The following is a 20,574-nucleotide window of genomic DNA, read 5'->3' as shown; positions in this document are numbered from 1 at the left end:
GTAAACGTTCAGTACTTCCTTATAATGACAGAGATTTTCAGTTCAAGTTATAATCGCAAGGATTTCAGTTTCTCTTTGGCGCCTCTAATGGCGCTAAAGGGTACTCGCAGGAGGACACTTCCCAGTTTAACCAGACGTCCACGGTTGGCTCCGGTTGTAACTCTTGATTTTCCTCGCTGACGAGGAAGCGGTCGCTTTCCTTTTTAGACGCTTATGTAAACTTCAATGACTGTAGTGTTAGTGTTAGTTACGTCTCCTCTCGCCGTTCCTCCTCTACTCTGCTACTCGGGAACAGAACGCTGTAGGAGCCCGATTTGTCAACAGAGCCGTCAATCAAGAGGCCACACCCCCTTTTCACAGCATCAGATAACTAATTAAAAATAAACTTGTCAGAAAAATGAACACTTGGACATAAATCAGCATGATAAGAACTAACTATAATGACAGAAACCATGTTTGAGAAAAATGTATTTGACGTGTATTTTGATTTTATAGTTTGACTCATGTCCCATCTGTTAACATGGAGGAGGCGGGCTTTATGACCTATACTGCACCCAGGCAGCAGGGGGCGATAGAGAGGGTTTACGAGTAACTTGGGTATGTTTATAAATTTCACATTCAGATGAAGACATTCAGTCACACCTGCCGAAGGTTCAGAGATTATTGTGTAAGTGAAGAAGGACCTCATGATTCATTTAAAGAATTATTCATTGATAAAGTGACCAGGTGCACCTTTCTGGTTTATCCAATTGCTAAATATCAAATATGATACTCATCACATGTACTGGGCTTCAAACTGTTCAAGCAGAGATGTTTAGGGATCACTACTTTGGTTCAAACCACACAGTAAAGTCTGGACCGGCTTCAGGGCCTGTTAGAACAAGGAGACTGTGAAGATTACATTGATCTAAAGCAGCTTTATTGTGAAAGGCAACATGTCTTCCTGTTAATGTTGTCGGTGTTGTCCATGTATACATATAAGATGAACTGATTCATGTAAAAGACATAAAAGAACCAGTGTTTCCGTTCAATTTGTTTTCAGCGCTGATGTTTTCTGAATAACCAGCGTTTGAGTTTGAGCAGCGATCGCTGATTCTTTAATGACATCATTAATAGCAAATGTTAATGGCATTCATTCATCAGGCATGTTTGAAAACAATTAGTAGTTTGTGCATCTTCCCAGTTAATGTTTGTGTTAATCGACAGCCTGTTACATCAGCACGCTAACAGGCAGAGTCATAACTTTGTTAGTTTTCCTCCTCAGAATGATTATATGTCTGTTTAAACCGCGGTGACTCAGGCAGCGCAGAGATGGAATCATTAACCCGTCATTAACCTCACATGATCGATGTAAAAGCACTCCCAGGCTGTGTGCGCGTCATGTGAAGGTCAGGCTCAACATGAAGACGGATTCAGCGCATTATTGAACCAAAGCTTTCATTAAACCACTTTCCCTCTGCCTTCTGTCTTCGTTCCCCACCGTCTTTTCATTAAACAGCCTCCAGCACAAGACTAATGTTGCTCTGGGTGGCCCTAGGTCTGTCTGCACGACCAGATCTATCATTAGGATGTGCCGTGTACCGCCCAGGGTCACACACACACATGCTCTGTGTAATTGCAGATGGATACCCACGAGACGAGATGATTTACAAGTGGAGGAAGAACTCTGTGGAGGCGGCCGACCAGAAGTCCTGGCGTCTCTACCAGTTTGATTTTATGGGCCTGAGAAACACCACAGACATAATAAAGACCACAGCAGGTAGGATGTGTCTGTTGTACTGTCTCTTACTCAAGTTTAACGCTACCGGAAAACCCAAATCCACAATATCCTCCTCACTGTGTCAGGTAGGGTCTTATGTTTATCATTATAAGCAATTACAAAGTATTACAAATTACCTGCCATCCAAATGTGAAAGGTCATTTAAGTTTCTGTACTCTCCTGATTTTGGGTTTGAGTTGGACGTGGTTACGCTCAGATATTTATTGTGAACATTATGCAATTAATCACACGAACCATAGTCATAGGAAACATAATCTCTAATAATATTGACCAATCACCTATCAGCAGGCTGCGGCGTGTGCAGCAACATCCCGGCTCTCATCAGCGTCATCTGACAACAATTTAGCGTCTTATTAATCTCTATAAACAGACGCTTACAGCACGCTAACAGCTAACAATCTGTTCTAGAACAAAATTTCAACTTGAGATTAATTCCTTTGATGCTGTGTCACTAAAGCCGTTCAGCGTTCAGATTTCCGTAACTTCCTCAAATGCATCAGAAACGATCGGTCCGACCTCCGTTCAGCAAACGTCTCATTTTAAAGTCTTCTCTTGAGGACACACCTGACAAAGCTTCATGTTGTCACTAATCTGCATCATGATGTTGTTATTTCAGCAAACTGAAGAGCCGTTAATTAGAGTCAGTCACAAGAAAATCTGTTTCTGTTTGGGCTTCATCCCGCTGAAGTAAGCCAGAGTGCAGCCTCTGTGTAACTTACTGTTTAAAGTGAGACTAAGACTCAGCACAGACAGATGAACGGCCGCTCCTCCGGGCGATGGAACGAACAAAGAGATGACAGCGTTTATTTTGCAGACATATCTGGAGGGAGAATTTACCTTCACTTTGATCTGAACACACGGTCGCTTCTCAAGCTGCTGACTGGACTGTAAACAATGCAGCGCACGGAGGAGGAAGTCTGGGCAGGAAGTCGTTTATCACTAACCGCTGGCTGAACTGGAACGCCCGGAAAGTTTATATTGTCGTCACACTATTGCCGATAGGTTCAGAGATCGTGGACAAAGTAACACAACAGCTATCTGGTTATTTACACTCATCGCTAGCATCATGGCTGCAGGTGTTGAGTGTCGACCACGGTTGTTTTTACCGCTAAAGTTTAGTACAGGACGTTGATTATCTTATTCTGACGGCAGGTGTCAATAGAGGGAGTTTAGCTCCATAGCAATGCGGTAGAAGCTAACACTATAGAGCTAACATTTCAGCTAATGATGCATGTGTATTCTCAATGCTAACTATGATACAGATAGCAAAGCATCTTGTAACTCACCAGTTAGTGACTGAGTGAAACTAAATATCAGGGTCTCTGACTCCTCCTCTGATTCTGGCTCAGACGGCTCAGACGTCCTGTTTCAGGGGCGCTGGTTTAGCTCAGTTTGTAGAGCAGCAGCACGTACAGAGGCTACAGACGCACTGAACGCAGGTTGGACTCCCGGTCTGTGATCATTTGGTGCACGTCATCACCGACTCTCTCCTCCCAACATTTCCTGTCTCTCCTCAGCTGTCCTGTCAATAAAGGCAAAAAGCCAAAAAAACAATCTTTAAAAAACGTACTGTTTAGGGCTGCACAGAGCTGATTGTGACAATAGTAATCACTTTGCAGGTGAGCTAGGGAGATGTCAATCACGGTGGCCACGCCCACAAAGTCTTGTGAAATGTTCTAAAGAGTAAAACAGTTTTTTATAGTTTTGGGTCTTTTTTTTCACTTAGATTTTTGTGAATCCTGTATGAGACACCCGACTTTGATATAATATATGAATTTTTACTTTATGAGTTTTTAAGAGTTTCAAACATATTGCTCATTGAAAATGTGTTAAAATTCAGTGTCAATACCAAAGACTGTATATAAGATCTTTTGTTTAGAAAAAGTTTTGTCACATCAACTTTCTTTATTAGTTTTCTAAATTGTGAAATTCTTCCACATTAGTTTGAGAAGAGGAAGCTGAGACGTTAGAGGAAAATCACACAAGAAAAAACTGTCAAAACTCAAAAATCTGATTTAAAAAAAACGCATAAATCTAAAGCAATAAATATACCAAGTAGATGGTGAGTACCCTTGGAGTTTCCCCTCCTGCACTTGTACTTGCCACAATTGAAAAGTGTGCAAATGAAAAAATGATTAAGTCCCTGTCCAGACCACCAAATCAATTCCAAGATAAACAGACAAATCCATTAGTCAAACCTCTCGCTGTCCAATGATCGCTTATGTAATCCCATCAAAAGATAGAAAGTCACAAATGCATCCGTCTATCTCTTCCTTCTCCATCTGTCACTGCCAGCCACTGCAGCCAATCGCTGCTTAAACCTCTTGGTTCTGCTTTGCAACTCTTTGCAGACTGTCTGACGGGTTCTCCGCTGAACAAGCTGGACCTAAAATGTACAATCAAGTTGTGTTCCTTAAGATTTCAGTCCTGTTGATTTGGTGAAACACAAAGCCAGTTTAATGCTGTGAAACTACTTAGTCATAAATACAAGAAGAGCAACAAGTGTGTTGCTCTTACAGTACAGTCATAGTCATCATCATGAAAATCCTGGTCATAAGATAGGAGTTTGGTAGCTCGTTCCACCACCTGGGGACGACTGAGGAGAAGTTAGAGACTTAGGGCCCTGTTGTGATGGGAGTACCAGGCGCCTTTCAGTGGCAGAGCGTAGTGGGCGGGACGGAGTGTAGACCTGGATGAGGGCGTTCAGGTAGGCAGGAGAAGTTTCTGTTGCTGTTTTGTAAGCGAGCAACAGGGTTTAGTTTTAATTTGATGCCAGCAGCGACTGGGAGCCAGTGGAGGGATATGAGCAGAGGTGCAACATGTGCTGTTTTGGGTTGATTGAAGGCCAGTCGCGCTGCTGCGTTCTGGATCATCTGCAGAGGTTTGAACGTGCATGCAGGAGGGCCTGCCAGGAGGGAGTTTCAATAATCATTGCCTGATATCACAAGAGCCTGTACCAGCAGTTGTGTTGCATCTTCCTGATGTTGTACAGGGCAACATACCTTTTTAATGTTTGTGAATGAGGTCTGATATAAATAAAGAATCACAGACTTGCAAACCAACAATATAAAGAGATAATTACAAAATTAAAACACATTTAATGTCGTGTATTTAAAGGACATTTGCAAGAATGTGGACTCTGCAACCAACAATGAAGACTGCATTATATACAAAACAATGTAATGTATGTAAATAAGGTTCGATTTCAAGAAAATCTACACATTTTAATTTGGTCAAAACTGACAACACAGGGGCGCTGGTTTAGCTTGGTTGGTATACAGAGGCTACAGTCCTCGACCCACTGATCCCAAGTTCGACTGCCGGACTGCCAATCATTTGGTGCATGTCGCCCCCCCACTCTCTCCTCCCCACATTTCCTGTCTCTCTTCAGCTGCCCTATCAATTAAAGAATTGACAACGTATGGATTCTATGTACATCAAAAACAAACTGTCAGCGTGTCAGACGTCTTCTCTGCAGTTCACAGCTTCCACCGTTTATATCATGCAGCTTTAAAGTCTAATTAAATGTTCCTACCACTAATAAAAAGTGTTATCAGCTGAAGGGAGAAATCAGGAGGAAGCTGTAATAATCTGCATAGAGCTGACTCAGCTCTTATATTTTTAGTAATGTTATAAATCATTTGCATTTATCAGTTTTTTTATGAAACTTCACCTTTACATCCCGACTCCCCGTCCCGCTCCATGTAGCACCTACTGGTATTAAACACCTCCAATGATGTGTTACAGCGGATATAAGGACTAAGGCTAATTGAAACGTCTCCTCCTTCTTATATATCGGCCATAACTGCTGCATGAAGAGATATTTAATGACAGGTGAACAGAGGCTGAATAAATGATGGTTTGACATAGTTGTAATTCTACTTAATGAGACATGACTGAGTGACAGCTCTACAATGTGTTTTTAGATAAAAAGATTTACAACTCTTTAAGATGTGTTCAGGTTTTTATGTTTCATTCTTGACATCAATAACAAATCTTCACTTACGGTGCACCTCTGCTGAAGAGCTCAGCCGTCACCAGCAGGTGGAGATTTAGTTGTTGTCATGAGTGTTTATTATACACACCTGAGTATAATTACCATGCATTATGACTAAATAACAATTTAAAATGTTGTTACTTTGTAATAAATACAAAATATATTTATAATATAAATAACAGATGCATTATTATTCATATGAAGACACATTTTATGGAGACAACTGTGGTGTTATATTATCAGTGTCTCATTTTAAGTTACAAATGTTTCATATGAGGAGCAAAAAAAGAAATACATATAAGATGAGCAATAAAATAAGATAAGATAAGATGAGCTCTACTGATCCCCCAAAGGGGAAATGAACTCGTTACAGCAGCTCACAAAACAGGCAAATTAAATAAAGTCCTCAAGTTATAAAGAAGACACAAAGTAGGTGGAATAAAGACATTAAAAGATATGACAAAATAATTAAACTATTCTCAGTATGTACACAGTTTGTTAATTATTTTGTTTCTGTTTACAAAAACATATTAGTATTATTCTATAATAGTCTTGTTGGTCTACCACTGCAGTGCAGATAGTTGATGTTCCAATTTACTTCACCGGCATGAAACTGTAATAAAAAAAATGATCAAAAATGTGAACAAAATACAAACAAATCCCCAGCAAATATAAGCAAAACCACACATAAAACTATTATAAAAACATTATAGTAACACATGAAAAAATACGACATTTGAACATTAAAATTATCCAAATATATATGTGTGTCTGCATGTCTCTCTTCAAAATAAGTGCACAAAAGTACAGTGTATTGCATGACTCTATTTTGAAAGTGTTTTGTCACTGCTTATAAAATGTCAGCTCTTGTTTGTTTGGATTATTCCCTGTTATTGTTTATCCTCCTCAGTACCATTTTTGTAATGATGTCTAACAGGGCTGGCAATATGATAATATATATCAAAAACAATATGACAATGTCTATCGGGTGAGTTTTTCTATATCGTCTCTAACATGATGTCACAAAACCAGCAGCTGAGGGAGTTAACCTGGAGTGACCCATAGAGGGAGGCGCTGTTTATTAACATGGACATTAACGTGCAGAAAAGGACTCTGGCTCACCACAAGCGAAAACACAAACTTTTTATTTGTCAAGTATTTAATTCACTCATGATTATCCAAAAATAGGCGTTATCATGTGGTTATTTCATATGGATTTATTATTAGTTAGATACCAGAAAACATGATATATCGTGATGAAGGATTTGGGCCATATCGCCCAGCCCGAATGTCTAAAGTGATCAGAGACGTGTGTCTGTAAAGTTCCACATCCAGCTGTGTTGTCTTTTTTCGCACTCAGGTGACTATGTGGTGATGACGGTGTACTTTGACCTGAGTAGGAGAATGGGTTACTTCACCATTCAGACCTACATCCCGTGTATCCTCACCGTGGTCCTCTCCTGGGTCTCCTTCTGGATCAAAAAAGACGCCACGCCCGCCAGAACGGCTTTAGGTACTGTGGAACATTCTTTCATTTCAGCCTTTGAAATATTAAGAAGCACGATGCCGGCGTCACTAAAGGTCATATTTGTGAGGTGTTCCTTTGCTCACTGAAACCATGTTCTGCTCCATCTTTATGTGCTGCTCTCTGCTGCGTGTTTGTTTGTCACTAAACTTCAGTTTCTCCATTTGCTTTTTCTGTTTTGTTTTAACTTTTTAACTCTTTTGTTCATGCTCTCTGTTTGTTGTCGTGCAGTCCTGTGGAACATTTTGGGTAAGGTAATTAATTTCATACATTTTGATTTTCTTTTCTTTTTACACTTTAATCCATTATTGTACACGTGTTTGAGTGAGGTTGTGTTCGCCCGGGCCTTTCATTAAAGATATTCTTCTATAGATTGGCATCACAAAAATATATTGTGTGCAAGTGTGTTTCTTCTGAACATTATAAGTTTAAACTACTAAGCTATCTTTGCTGATGGCTTCTGGTCAGAGCATCTGTGTGCGTTACTGTGAATCAACAACTTATGAAAAGGTCAAAGCTTGAAAACAAACAACTCAACTTAACTCAGCTTTATTTACATAGCGCCTGTCATACAAACATGCAGCCCAAAGTGCTTTACATAAAATGCAAGGAATTTAAACTTGCACTTGGGTTATAACTTTACTCCAAAAGTCAGATTTAAAAAGATAAATCTTTATTTCACTTTAGAAAATACTGACAGAGCTTGTTAATCTTATTGTTCTGTAAATTCAAAAGATTAAGCACATGAAAACATAAGGTGCTCACATGTGCTTTCACGATACAATACGATAATACAATGATACAATAATATGATGCAGTATAAGATATAATAAATCAATACAATGAGATACAATAGATACAATATAATATGATACAATACGTAACAATACAATTCTATACAATACGATACCTTACATAATGATATGATACAATAGATACAATATAATGTGATACAGTACAATATGATACAAAAGGTACAATGTCATACATTCAGATACAGTACAATAAAATACGATACAATACAGCATGATAGGATACAATACGATATTATACAGGGGCTGACAGTAACAAAGTAAATTTACTTGAGTACTGTACTTAAATACATTTTTTGTATCTTTACATTACTCTCGTCTTATTTTGGGGGGAAACTTTTAACTTTTACTCCACTGCATTTAAAAGACAAATGTTGTACTTTTGACTCCGCTACATTTCTATAAACGCTCTCGTTACTCGCTACTTTTGCTCTAAAGTCAGCTGATTAATTTTCTTTTCTTTTAAATGTGAAAGACAGTAAACAGTGTTCGTGTAGTTCTGCGTGTGGTTTGTCTAAGCGGTGTTGCCGTACCTGTACCATGGTTGAACGCAGTAATGATGGCTTCGGCAGAGAAGGAGGACGATTCTCCCACGTGTTCTTGACTGCACTCAGGCATCGTGAAAACACGTTTTGAGATTTTTTAAAAAGTAGTATTTTAAAAGCGAGTACTCCAGTACTTTAACTCAAGTAATAATTTCACTGAGCAACTTTCACTTGTAGTGGAGCAATACTGACCAGGAGTATATATACTTTCACTCACACAATGAGGTTACATTATATGATAATATATTATGATGACAATACCATACAACACAATACGATACTATATCATACGTTATGATCAGATACGATTTGATACATTAAGATATGATAAAATACAATAGGATACAAAAGGATACAATATAATATGATACAATACCATACATTATGATACGGTACAATACAATATAATATAACACAATACCATACCATACCATACAATACGATACACTACGATACAATACAATATGGTATGATACGATACGTTATACTTATATTTTATCCTTATCCTGTCTTATATATCTTACCTTTCTGGAGTCTTTATAAACAAATATGAAGTGTAAATCACCTGTAACATGTAGCCAGTGCAGTTTCTACAGCAGTGAAAGCCACAGCGTCCTGAACTAGCTGTAGTTTTCTTATTGAAACGAGTGCCATTGATCTGTCATCTTTGCTTCAAAGGATCTGGATCAATTAATGCAAGAAATCCTAAAAAGGATGGGAATAATGAATGGATGTTGGATGTGGGCTGATTGTCGGAGTACGGGAGCAGTGTAGGAGGAAAGATGAAGTCCTTCAGGTGTACAAAGGGGTGAGTGTGAGTCATACCTTATCAGCTCAGGTTTGATCCTTAATAACAAGTAGTTACAGGACTAATTTAGCTCAGTAAGTTCTCACACACGCTTTAGAGACTTTTCTTCTCTTCAAACCTGCAGCTGATTTTATCATTTAGAGCCAAAACTCTGGAATCTGTGCCACAGCATCAGCAGAAGGCAGTTAGGTGTAATCACTGTGGCGAGCAGAGGCCAAAGGAAACGTGTGAGATGTCTGCCTGAAATAGATGGGGCCAGCTTGTTACCATGGAAACTCGGTGAAACAGTCACAGATGTGTTTTTTTTCTTACAGGCATCTCGACAATGCTCGAGCAGGGGGAGATGGGAGAGAGGAGAGAATGAGATCATAGTTGAGATAGAGAGGTTTTCCTCACGTCTCTCGAGCTGACTGACGTCAACAACATCTGATGTTAGTCAAAAGGAAAATGTCAGCTTCTAACTTCGCAGCTAAGAGTCTGTAAAGGTTATTTACCATAAATAAAACAACTGTAATACCGACAGGTTCTTCCAGGCCACGCTGACTATCCCTACCTGTATGTGACGCCGTGTTTCTGTATATAAAGATGGACGTAGGTCTCCTCGTCCTTTCGTAATACAAAAATGAAGCAGGAACAGAACGCTGCAGGAGCCCTATTTGTCAACAGAGCTGTCAATCATGATGTCACACCTCTTTTTATAGCATCAAATAACTAATTAAAAGTAAACTTGTCAGAAAACAACACTTGTATTTTGATTTTATAGTTTGACTCATGTCCCATCTGTTAACATGGAGGAGGCGGGCTTTATGAGCCAGTCAGCAGGGGGCGATAGAGAGGGTTTGTCATGCTGTCATGTCGTCCATCTTTTTATACAGTCTATGGTTTCTACTGCCAGCCCTACTTCTCTACATTAATGTTGCATTTGATAATCCATCCATCCATTATCTATACCGCTTATCCTGTTCAGGGTCGCGGGGGGTTTGGAGCCTATCCCAGCTGTCATTGGGCGAGAGGCGGGGTACACCTGGGACTGGTCGCCAGTCAATTACAGGGCTGAAAGGGTTAAAAGTCTTGTTGTAGCTTTAGAAATACTTTTTTCATGTCTGTGACATAGTATGCAGATATAGGGTTAGACACTGACACTGCAGTGAAAGGTGTAATTTAGTTGTCGGTATGACAATCAACAGATCATTTTCACAGTCAAACTTTTGCTGAGAATCTCGTGAGTCACACGAGAAAAAATAGACAAATCTCCAGATGTTGTTCTGCGACACGCTACTCACACCATGCTCACAAGGGTGTTCAGACGTTAAAGCTGCACTAGTCAATATCTTTAAAATAAAGATAGATCAAATGACTAAGAAGGTAAACTCACAGAAGAGTCTATGACTACTTGACAGCTCCTTTCAGCTCTGCAGAGGTCTTAGAGCACCTTTCAGCTCATTGTTTTGGTTTTATGACCCCAGCTAAACTGTTTTGGTCTCTTTTCTTTCATCACCATAAACCTCCAAAATCTTTTGTGCTACATGTTTAGCAGCCACGCAGGCGCAACACAAAGTGAGCAACTAACAGCTTAAGAGTCAGAGGCTGCTCTCAGCTGCTGGTGGAGACCAAAAACAGAGCTACAAGGATAGAGAGATATTTCACTTATATTTGTCGATTTGGCCAGAAACTTATGAATGAAAATATCGCAGTGTCTACTCGATATGTAAATGTTGGCCAAGTTTCATATCAACCATATCAACTGTATAAGGCAGATGTGGCTTGGGGCGTACAGAGGGTCATCCACTAATCGGAGCAGTTTGATTCCTGCATGTTAAAGTGTCTCTAAACAAGATACTGAAGACTAAAAATGTGCTATACAAATGCAGTTTATCTACCATTTTACCATAAGTTGATCAATGTTGGAAGGCAACAATGAATACATGTTTACTGTGTTTAATGGTAGAACTTTAGAATAAAAGCAGCATGCAGAGCGAGCCAGAGTTATGCAGACATTCCTGAATACAATGCTCACAGGTGAAGTCAGGCTTCTTCATTGTTAATGCAAAAATTCCTTCTCAAGTCTGTTCAAAGCTAAAATAAGGCTGCAGCAGTCTGAGGTAGACAGGTATAGAGACGTAGACCTTTTTTTTACATTAAAAAATCCCTGTGTGGAATAATTTCCCCGCTCTCTTTCTCTGTAACGACGAGGCAGATTTAAACTTTATTAATGAAGGGATGCTTATTTTAGACATTTGATACCATTCCTATTGAAAGAGCGCAATGTACAGTGTTTTAATATGCGCTACACCGATCAGCCATAATATTATGACCACCTGCCTAATATTGTAGGCACCAAAACAGCCCTGACCCGTCAAGGCATGGTCTCCGCTAGACCTCTGAAGGTGTGCTGAGGTATCTGGCACCAAGACGTGAGCAGCAGATCCTTTAAGTCCTGTAAACTGCGAGGTTTGTCTTGACTTGTTTGTCCAGCACATCCCTCAGATGCTCGATTAGATTGAGATCTGGGGAGTTTGGAGGCCAAGTCAACACTTTGAACTCATGTTCTTCAAACCATCCCTGAACCATGTTTGCAGTGTGGCAGGGCGCATCATCCTGCTGAAGATGCCAATGTCATTAGGGAATACTGTTTCCATGAAGAGGTGTACTCGGTCTGCAACAATGTTAAGGTAGGTGGTACATGTCAAAGTAACATCCACATGAATGGCAGGACCCAAGGTTTGAGCTTGTCACCCATTCACTGGTTTTCCTTCCTTGGACCACTTTTGGTCGCTCCTGACCCCTGCAGACCGGGAACACCCCACAAGAGCTGCAGTGTTGGAGATGCTCTGACCCATATGTCTAGCCATCACAGTTTAGCTCTTGTCAAAGTCGCCCACATCCTTACGCTTGCCCACTTTTCCTGCTTCTAACACGTCAACTTCAAGAACAAAATGTTCTCTTGCTGCCGAACGTACTGACAACTTATAAAAAGTGCTCAAGTTCACTGTAGTTGACAGGATTCATGTAGTCTGCTTCCTCTTCTTCAAAACGACAAGACAGTATAAAACATCTCATTTCTAAGTCGAGGTGATCACAGATTAGCTCGAGCCAAACACTGCACAGATCCATCAATACCTCTACTGATCAGTTTTGACTTCTTAAAAAATAATTGTTCTTTCTCTTCATTTTTTATGTACCTGCTTTGCTTGTGCTTTGTTGATAAAATGAACTTCAGTTGGAGGAAGTAGTACACATGTGACCTTAAATACAGATCAATACCAGCATCAAACACAAACCCTTTGGACCTCCATTATTACCTGTTACACGTCTGTTCTTTCTTGTGCCCCTCAGGTATAACCACAGTGCTGACTATGACCACCCTCAGCAGTGTGGCCAGGACGTCTCTACCCAGAGTGTCTTACGTCACCGCCATGGACCTTTTCGTCACCGTCTGCTTCCTGTTCGTCTTTGCTGCTCTGATGGAGTATGCAACTTTAAATTACTACTCATACAGCACTCGAAGACCCAGCTGCATGCAGCCAAAAAGATCGGTGAGTCTATGAAATCTTCTTTTAAATCCAAATATATTAAATATTCTTACTCGTGAACTCATATGTGACTTAGATAATAGAATGTAGCTGTGTTTGATGCCTTTATATGTAGAATTACTGCAACTCTCGAAGAGATTTGGTTTTGTAATCAGAAGACAGATGTGAGAAAGCCTTCCAGGGTCGCAATGATGTGACGCTGCCCTTTATAAGCTCTTCTGATAAGACTGGTTCTATTTTAAGGGACACTGCATCAGTCTGAACAAGCATTCAAGACAGACGGGCCCATCAACAGCTGAAGGCAGGGGTTGCAGACTGTCACTTCTGTTCTGTCTGGAAAACTAAAGCTTTAATTTGTATGTTGCTAAATTGACAGAGGCAAGCTTTAATCTCCAGAGCGGAGTTTTGTTTGAGTTTTCCATCTATATGAGCTCATTTTTTATAGTTTTAAAAAGTGAAATGTGCCTATATCGCCGAAAGTTTCCCCTCCTACATGTTCCTGCTCGACAGTTTGAAAAGTCTGTCAGAGATTTATGAAGCTGCAATACAGTTCTTTAGTTTGTGGGATGGTAGATATCCAAAAATACCTGTTTGTCATGCATGTTATACTGTTTTAAAATGTAGCTAAGATTATATAATTAAGGGCCTGTGTCCACCAACGACTGTATATATAGATGGACAACGCGTCTCCATCTGCTCTCATTTGTACGATGGTGATGCCAAAATAGCCCCTGTGATAGGCGCTGCCATCTTGCGATGGTGACCTCATTTGAAACCAGAGACGGCGCAGTAGAGATCGGTGGTGAAACGGCCGTAGCCACTTCCTCTAACCAAAACACACACTTAACTTACTGAAAATAACAGCAAGGATCTCGCACACCAGCGTGTTTAACAGCAGAACAGCTTCTTTGTGTTGGTCTGAGGTTAACGTTCACAGGTATGGAAACTTCAGTGACTGTAGTGATTGTTTTTGTTACGTTTCCTCTCGTGGTTCGTCCTCCACTCTGCTAATCCGGAACAGATCGGCTGCAGGAGCCGTACCTGTCAACAGAGCTGTCAATCATCATTCTGACAGCATCAACTCATTAAAAGTAAACTTGTCAGAAAAATGAACACTTGGACATAAATCAGCATGATAAGAACTAACTATAATGACAGAAACCATGTTTGAGAAAAATTAATTTGACGTGTACTTTGATTTTATAGTTTGACTCATGTCCCATCTGTTAACATGGAGGAGGCGGGCTTTATGACCTATACTGCAGCCAGTCAGCAGGGGGCGATAGAGAGGGTTTGGCTTCACTTTTAGGGAGCTGTCATGTCTTCCATCTTTCAGACAATTGTATTTTATTTTCTAAATGCAAATAAATCTCCAGCCAGTTGGAAATATTTCTTTACTTCAGTTTATTTCATACGTATCCAGTATTTCATTTCAATAGGAAAAGCTTCATATACTGTTTAATGCCGCAGCTGCCTCTACACTGAACTCCCCAACAGAAAAACAGGATTGTACCTCTTTACACATGAAATAAAGAGGACTAAGAGATCCTGTGAAAACAGTCGTGTATTTTCTTCTAAGGCCCTCAAGGAGCTTCTTCCAGTCTGAGTTTATCTTGACGTAGGATTAGATCTCAGATTTTAATAAAAGTCTGCCTTACAAGCTGGAGACATGGATTTAAAGGATGTGTGTATTTATTGTGCAGGGAGATCTGGGCAGTTGCATTATGGTATGAGTCTGTCATCCAAGTTTCACAGTAAAAGGAGATATTAAAGATTGGCTGGACTGAAGTGTTAAATAGTCAGGATATCTTCGCCTCTATTAATGGATTTAAACCAATATTATTCTGGCTCCTAATAAAAAGGCAATTCAGTACTTAAAAAAAAAAAGACTAGTGATGTTAATCTGGATAGGATGGGTAATTTATTGTCATGGCCTAAAAAGCTTTCAGTTATGATCATCAGACAGCTGTCCAAGCCCCGCTTGGTCCACAGTTTAAGCTCATCGATCTTACTGATGAGAGAGCGGGCGTTGGCAAGAAAGACACGAGATAGTGCATTTTAACGCTGGCCCGCTTTCAGCCGAGCCCAGATTCCAGCTCACTTGCCTCGCTTCTTTCTCCTCTCACATTGCCGCCTGTGTTTCCTCCCAGCCGGTCCGGTCTCGTTCTTTCTGTGCACTCGATCGAGCGAGTTATGTCCCCTGGGAAGGAGCTGAGTCCTTCTGGAGCACAACCAGTCGAATGGTTTCTAAGATTCATTCGGTTAGTTCGGGTGTAAGTATTATTTTTAGTCAGAGAGCTGCTGTCGGAAAGCGCCGCGCTGCCATCTTCTTTGACTTCAGGTGTTTGGTGCATACCAATGATTTGGCTAACTTTAACCGAGCACGGGTCAAATCTGACTACAAATAAAACACATTAATACAAAGCTTTTTTTTTTAATAATTCAAGGGTTTTGGAGAATAATTGTCCCCTCAGATCATTTATATTATATTGCACCAATCAGAGGAATAAACTTTAATTCATTGCCAAGAAAAAGATTACTGTGAAGTGTAAGAAAGCAAAACCAGCAGCCAAAAGTCAATGAGGTTGCAGAGACTAAATCCGATGGACCGAATCAGAGTCACAGCGCTGCTGACGATGCTTTCTTCAGGGATTGCTTTGTATAAAATAAGTAAATAAATAAATGTAAGACATTTACAGTGACCCGCTGTGTTCACAATTCAAATTCTCACTCCCGTTTTCGTGGCCCTCTGCTTTAAACTATGAGGATGTACAGTCAGCGTCACTTTGCATGTGTAGCTAGCATAAATATTCAACGTACACTTACTTTAAAATTGTAGCTTTCTTTGAAACATGCCACGTGATTTAGACGATGAACAATAATAAACACAAGGTAACATTGTTAAAGTGTTGCAGATTGGTAAGGTTCATTTAAGGCACCAAACTTATTGATTAGGTGAAGATGAAAGGCATCGTCTTGATTGAATAAGTTATAACAAAAACACATTACTTAAGAAACATATCAGTTTTTTACACCACTAATGAATTTTGCTGTAACTAATGTTGCGTTCCTTATAAAAGAAGTCCACTTTCTAAATGAGGTCACATGTAAATCAATCCCCAGTGTCCGGGCTGATGGTCCCATGTTTGACCCTTCCATCGCCCCGTAGCGCGACTCAATGAGGACTGTTTTTACTGTGTTAAAGGACTTCAATGGCACATCTAAACAAAAGGCCAGAAGTGAAGCTAGATGGGTCCCTACAGTTTCGTATTTTGAGGCGTTGGGCCGCTGACAAATACGACATATTGAGTTAGGAGTGAAAAATACACAGTTATAACATCTTCCACTGTAAAAACAATCTGAAAAAAAAACATATTTGATGAATGAACATGGCTTTAACTTCAAAATTACTTTTCTCTTCTTCTCAGAACTATTCAGTCCTGGACGTGAGACCTCCACACACTGCCATCACTTTAAATAACTCGTTGTACTGGCAGGACTTTGAGGACGCTTGTGTCTACGAGTGTTTGGACGGAAAAGACTGCCAGAGCTTCTTCTGCTGCTTTGAAGAATGTAAAGGAGGAAGGTGGAGAAAAGGACGCGTCCACATAGATTTACTTGAACTGGACGCATACTCGCGCGTCTTTTTTCCCACCTCCTTCTTACTGTTCAACATCGTCTACTGGGTGGGCTATCTCTACCTTTAGCACGCCGCAGGAGACGGACAGCACAGTCTAACTGAGGAAATGCAAGATGAATAAAGAGGTAACACCAAATAAACTGTCTGTGGTACCTGAAGCAGTAAGCTGGAGATAAACAGAGAGGACAGGCCTGTGCCAAGAAGAGATTTCTGCCTCTGTGACTTCAGGTACGAGAATACATCACAATACTGATTCCCTTCAATATGCTGTACACAGAGGAAGGACGGGACGGCCTGTGTGCTCACCATGATTTGAAGACCAATCTGAAATCTGCTTTGCACTTCTTCCCGAAACTTCTCAGAAGGAGGACTCGTGTTGTAGGGAGAGTGCCGGCACGATATTATCCAGCCATCAGTCAAATCCAGTTGATGAAAATCCAAGGACATTCAAACCATTCATAGTGCCTTCCTCTGGAGGGGTAGATACTATCTGCTACAATAATCAGGGAATAATGATTTATAGGAGGATGAAGAAGAGCCTGGCTTTGACTGATTATGGCTGTTCTCATTCAGAGCTTTGAGTTACATTTATAAAACAGCCATTTGTTGCAACAACCACATGAAAAATCATTCGGGTTTTATCTCTTCTCACTGACTTTCAGCCATTAGGCATGACTCATTCCTCCTGCCTGCTCACTATTAGCAGCTCTGTAAGCTGTAATAAATAAATCAGTTCCCAGGAAAGACGACGATTTGAGTTAACCTGACAGCAGAAAGAAAAACATGTCATGCCATCATTGTTTAGGTTTAGTTCATGTTCGTACAGGCAAATACCATACATTGGAATATACTTGATGTACACCCAGGAGAAAATACAACTACAAAGTCCCTTTACTAACTGCGTTGGAGCAAAGAGCTTTTAAAGGATATCCTTTAAGGGAGTCATTTGAGGATTTTGGGGGGGTAAATGCATTTATTGGCTTTCTTAAGACGAAGGTTTGGAGATTGATACCACTCTCATGTTACATGAAGCTACAGCGAGCAGTGACGATAGCCTAGCTTAGCATAAAGACTGGTAACAGAGACCAACGTCTAAACGAGGCTCCGTCTAAGGGCCCGGTCAGACAGAGCGCATTTTGCAGGCTGTAAAACATGAGGTGCACCGCACTGCCTTTTTTGTTAAAGCCTTAAAAGAGCTCGCCTCTCATCCAATTGGACAATCAGAAAAAACACCAATGACGTCGGGCGCATTTCTGCTTGAGTTGAAGTTTTTTCAACTCAAGGTGCTCAGAGCGTTTCCTCAAAAACGAGAGGCGCACAGAGCGGAAAAAAACGTGAGGTGCTCTGCAACGCAAAAGCAGCGCGCAAAAAGCCTCTCAGTGAAAACAAAGACAAAAAAGGCCCCAGCTGATAAGACGCGTTCTGTCTGATCGGGCCCTAAGGCTTGGCAATATGGCCTGAAAAAAAGATTAATTTCTCTATAAGGATCAATAAACTTCAAACCTTATGTTACTAAGGCTAATGCTAATGTTAGCTGCTGTTTATGGGTTGACGCTGTCATGTATAACTCACAGTGCCACGTACTGTCTTGTCTAAGCTTTCTCCTTTGTTGTTGTTTCCTGTTTATTTATTTTCTCACCTTCTTATCTTGTTTGTGAAGCTTCACTACCTGTCATTGTGTTTGTGGGTATGTGTTCGTATAGCCTACAAACACTACCCACGTCCACAGTGTTCCAACACTTTCTTTGAGTGTTACCGTTGCCAGTTTTCATAATCGTCTCTTTTCCGGACTTCTGATTTAATGCTCACGCCTTTGGTTTGTATGCCTGCATCGGCTTGCTTTCTAGTTTGACCCTTGCCTGACTCACAGATCTGTAAGCCTGGTATTTTCCCCATACACTGTATAAATAATGGATGTAGCCACCCTTAAGTCACCCATTGGTTTCTGAACTGTGTAAATGAAGCCTTGAGTTCGGGATATGGCTGCTGCCATGTTGGTTTTCTGGAGCCAGACGTGACCGTAATTGGATGAGAGGGTTGTGCTGGAGAGGAGGGAGGGATGGCAAGTTATCAAAGTTAAACCGTCTGTGTCTGTGGCTGATCCATCAGCTCGTGAATGAGCTAGTTTAACTTTGTGTTTCTACAGAGGAGATTCTTTTTGTGGTGGTGACCGACTGCACTTTATTTATCAGACTAAAGGAGTGTCTTCTTCTGTGTTCAAAACAGACAGCCCTCGTATCCACCTGTCACTCAAGTGACCCCGCCCCTATAATTTAAGTATCAATATTATTTGAACAGGTGAGTTTTAAAAAAAGTTCAACCCCCTACAGTTATCTTCAATAGTAAAATTAACTATTTATAACAAAAGCGTTTTTTGTACCAGGCTGTGAACAGGTTTTTCTTCAACCCTGGAGTCTGCCGCTTTGTTTTTCCCCGTTTAAAACTGATTCAGTTGAACTGCTCTTTGGTCCCCTGTTTCTCTTCCTACCAGACAAGCATGACAGTATAAATATAACATTTATTTTCTAACGGGCACTTTTGCTTTTGTACTGGTTATCAAAAGAGATATAATGTGTTTAATGCTAAGATACTTTTTTTGGTTTCATTTGGAAAATAACAAGCTAGGTGTTTCCCTTTGCTTCCAGTCTTTAATCAAAGCTAAGCCAACTAGCTGCTTGCTTCAGCTTCATACTCATCAGAGTGGTATCAATCTTCAGATTACTGTCAGCCAAAAAGAAAATTAATGTTGTTTCCAATAATAATTAACTGCTTTATTAACCTTTAAAAGAAATGTGAAAAATAAGCGGTTTATTGATTGATGTGAGCAGTATGTGAGCCTGTATTTTGGGGGTATATCTAGGTTTTACAAAAATCAAACTGGGGTTAAAAATAATAATAGAACGTGGGTATAACACAGCTTTTCCAACTGCATTGTCACACACAGATTGTGGGGCCTCTGAGATGAAACACCCAGGGAACAAAGGCAGCCATGGGTGTAATTCAAATGTGATTTTTCTAGATGCTACACATATTCTCACTATGTATTGGTGTTGCAAAGCAGCCACATCGTACCAGAGCTCCTAACACACGAGATGAAGTTTTTAGGCTAGAATTGGGCTTCTTATTTTCCGTTATGTGAACAGTGCACAAATTAAATATAATGGGCGTCATTTGTACATTACTGCAGGCACCAATATGATAATCACACTCATTAGGACAACCCGTCTCGGTTTGACTCTTGTTTGAACGCAATAGACCGTTTAACATGACCCTGAAGAAGTTGTAATAAGACCAGTGACAGACTTATAGTTTTAATATTGACGGTTTGTATCTTAATTTGATTTCCCTGTGTTTAGACCTGGCATTAGCAACCGTTGAATTGCCTTAGTGTAGCCCGCCCAGAGCTGAGATGAACACCACTAATACATATTTACCTCTGATAATAACCTCAGCATGGTGAAGACCTCACCTCAGTGAAGGCTACTTCTTTGCCTTGGGCAGTAAGTGGACTTTTTATATCCCTTTTTCAAGCTGTTTTCTTTTTAATCGATTTGTTATGTATGTGCCAAATATTTCACATATGTGCCCAGTCGTTTATGTTTTCTGGCAAGTTTGAAGAATCATGAATTTGTTAGACGTTTATGTTTTGATACTGCACACACAGTAAAGGATGGTGGTGAAACAGTGTTGTTAATGTTGGCTTTTGACTTGTGGAGTATTTGCCGATTGTGGGTGATGCTGCATTCACATTGTGGCTCTATGCAGTGAAGTGAAACTGAATGGTCATTATTTCAAACAGGAGGAGAACAATAACCTCAGGCAGCACTGCTGTAAAGTGCCGCCTACTGTGCCTGCAGACAGACAGAATGGAAATGGCTGGTAGAGCACCAGTTTTTTGACCATATTTACACAGCAGCCATTTTCCTCTGATGTC

General features: G+C 40.3%; 1 protein-coding gene across 3 annotated transcripts in view; it reads left to right on the top strand.

Moving 5' to 3' along the window:
- Positions 1–16,707, top strand: part of LOC138607171 (gamma-aminobutyric acid receptor subunit gamma-3) — an 88,657-nt gene extending 71,950 nt beyond the window's left edge. The window contains exons 5-9 of one of the 3 annotated variants that reach the window (XM_069679741.1): positions 1,622–1,759; positions 7,138–7,290; positions 12,804–13,003; positions 14,535–14,583; positions 16,436–16,707. In XM_069679741.1, coding sequence (XP_069535842.1) covers positions 1,622–1,759; positions 7,138–7,290; positions 12,804–13,003; positions 14,535–14,583; positions 16,436–16,707 — 812 coding nt within the window. Of the gene's footprint in view, positions 1–1,621; positions 1,760–7,137; positions 7,291–12,803; positions 13,011–14,534; positions 14,584–16,399 lie in introns of all 3 variants that reach the window. The other 2 variants (XM_069679739.1, XM_069679740.1) reach the window with 2 other exon arrangements.
- Positions 16,708–20,574: the final 3,867 nt, after the last annotated feature.

This window comes from Semicossyphus pulcher, unplaced genomic scaffold, assembly GCF_022749685.1.
Source record: "Semicossyphus pulcher isolate SPU_LCO1_2020_fin unplaced genomic scaffold, fSemPul1.0.p SCAF_4, whole genome shotgun sequence".
Lineage (NCBI taxonomy): Eukaryota > Metazoa > Chordata > Actinopteri > Labriformes > Labridae > Semicossyphus > Semicossyphus pulcher.
The sequence above is the reverse complement of the archived record's forward strand: the minus strand, read 5'-3'. Positions and strand labels throughout refer to the sequence as shown.